The 1,935-nt window shown below is 38.7% G+C and overlaps 1 protein-coding gene across 1 annotated transcript; it reads right to left on the bottom strand.

Moving 5' to 3' along the window:
• Positions 1-208: 208 nt before the first annotated feature.
• LOC106477320 (ELKS/Rab6-interacting/CAST family member 1-like) lies at positions 209-1,387 on the bottom strand. The gene has a single exon (XM_013937904.2). The coding sequence runs from the start codon at positions 1,125-1,127 to the stop codon at positions 210-212; it is 918 nt and encodes a 305-aa protein (XP_013793358.1). The 5' UTR covers positions 1,128-1,387; the 3' UTR covers position 209.
• Between the last annotated feature and the right edge of the window lie 548 nt (positions 1,388-1,935).

Raw genomic sequence — 1,935 nt, forward strand, 5'->3', positions numbered from 1 at the left:
AAATAATACCAACATTAAGTTACAGCATCCTATTTGTAGTATATAGTTTTAAAATAGGATAACAATTATAAACATAGATATGTAAATAGCTGTACATATTGGTATCCAAGGGTAACATTTTCTTTATACCCTGGGGGAGTTCTAAAAACACTGCAAAGGCTAAACCAACATGGTAAAAGTAAAACATAATATTTGTGATGAATGAGCTTTCATCTTACCTGGTTTTCAGATCTGAGAATCTTTAATTGATCATTAATTAAAGTGTACTTAGCCGCCTCTTCTTTTCTTAGCGCACGTTCTTTCTTCAGTTCTGGACTCCAAAATGTTTTAATACTGTGCATACTGGACCCGAGTTTTTGAGTGGTAACGTCAAGTTCTCGTTTCACATTATCGTAATGACTCTGTAAATCATTTAGTCGTGATTGGATTTCCATAATAAAATTATCCCTAGAATAACTAGGCCTCTCACTGTTTGAGGCATAGGAGCTATGTGTAGCTCGTGGGATGTGGTGTCCACTGTCTCTATATCCGTCCACGTCTATGGCAGTTTCACGATCACGATAATACGCATCACGCTCCATTTCTCTATCCCTGTACCCCGAACGCTCAAGAGAGCGTTCTCGACTTCGGGGATGTCTACTCGTGTCTCCGCGGTCAAGTGATCTCTCTCGCGGCTCTCGGATTGGGACGAATTCCCTTTCCTGAACTCGCTCCAACGAGTGGTAATTTCGTGAAGCGTCCCGGGTGGTTGAACCACTTCGGTGGCTTGAGTTTGGGGCGGAACTACTAGTTCGGACGTCCATAACGGGACTACCAGGGTTGTCACTATAGTAACCTTGGCTAGCGTGAAAACCGCCGCTACTGAAAGAATGGGGGATGTAACTGTCTTGGGGTAGGTTCAAAGGGCTATTATTGCTTGATCTGCTTACGCCGTACTGGCGACTTTTACGGACCTGTGACGGCGAAGAATGCACCCGTGGTGTAACTGGACTGCCTCGTCCGGAAGGAGGCTGTGATATTGATGTGTAACTTTTAGAAGACAACCCGTGTCCTAGGGTCGCCATCTCTTGTCTGCGAGACATTCTCGGCGAACGCTGCGGCACTCCAGCGTACAAATCTCGTGACATCTTTGATAACTAGTCGTCTTATAACGTTAAACATAAAAAGTCTTGGACTTTGAACTTTCTGTAGCGTCTTCATGCGGTACATCCGATCAGCAAAATAACAGGTCGTTCAAAATAGTAATATCTCTATGATTAAACGCACAGTTAAATTATGAACAAGCTCTAATGTTAGAGGCCCTACTCTCTTCTTCATCCGTTCATCTTGATCTATTGTACAATACCCTCGAGCCAATCATGAAAGCGACCGAGACATCTCTTCTAAACTCTGCTTACACTAAAACCTGAAACATGTCTAACGGAAATTTTAGTATTTGTTTTTAAAATTGTGTAAAATAATTTTCAATTAAAAACGCACATACAGACACATATATTTTAGTATATTTTTTATGGAATTAATGATTTTTATCAATGCATTAAATGTATGCTTTCTTAGAAAAATCTCTTCACGTCACATTCACTCACCATTTTGTAATATCTACTGCCTCAGTATTAAATAGATTTCGTAGATAAAATGTCGATGATAAGAGATCAATAAAATGGGATACAGACTTGTATGACAATTTTTGAAGATACGAGTAGTATAAACTCAAAAGAAAAAAAACGTAAAATAGAAAAAAATACTAAACTGAAAGCATGTTTGTACCAGCTTTTAAAGTTTTTCTAATTGTTTTTAGTACTAATATTAATAGTGGTATTTACTGAAGCTTGTAGTCGTATTGTAAATCTTTACTCTTAGTCTTAAGGCTAGCCTAGGTATACTAGATGTAGCTATAAAACTTATAAGTTTCATGTTATATTACGCTGGGACAGT

This window comes from Limulus polyphemus, unplaced genomic scaffold (genome assembly GCF_000517525.1).
Source record: "Limulus polyphemus unplaced genomic scaffold, Limulus_polyphemus-2.1.2 Scaffold14186, whole genome shotgun sequence".
Taxonomy (NCBI): Eukaryota; Metazoa; Arthropoda; class Merostomata; order Xiphosura; family Limulidae; genus Limulus; species Limulus polyphemus.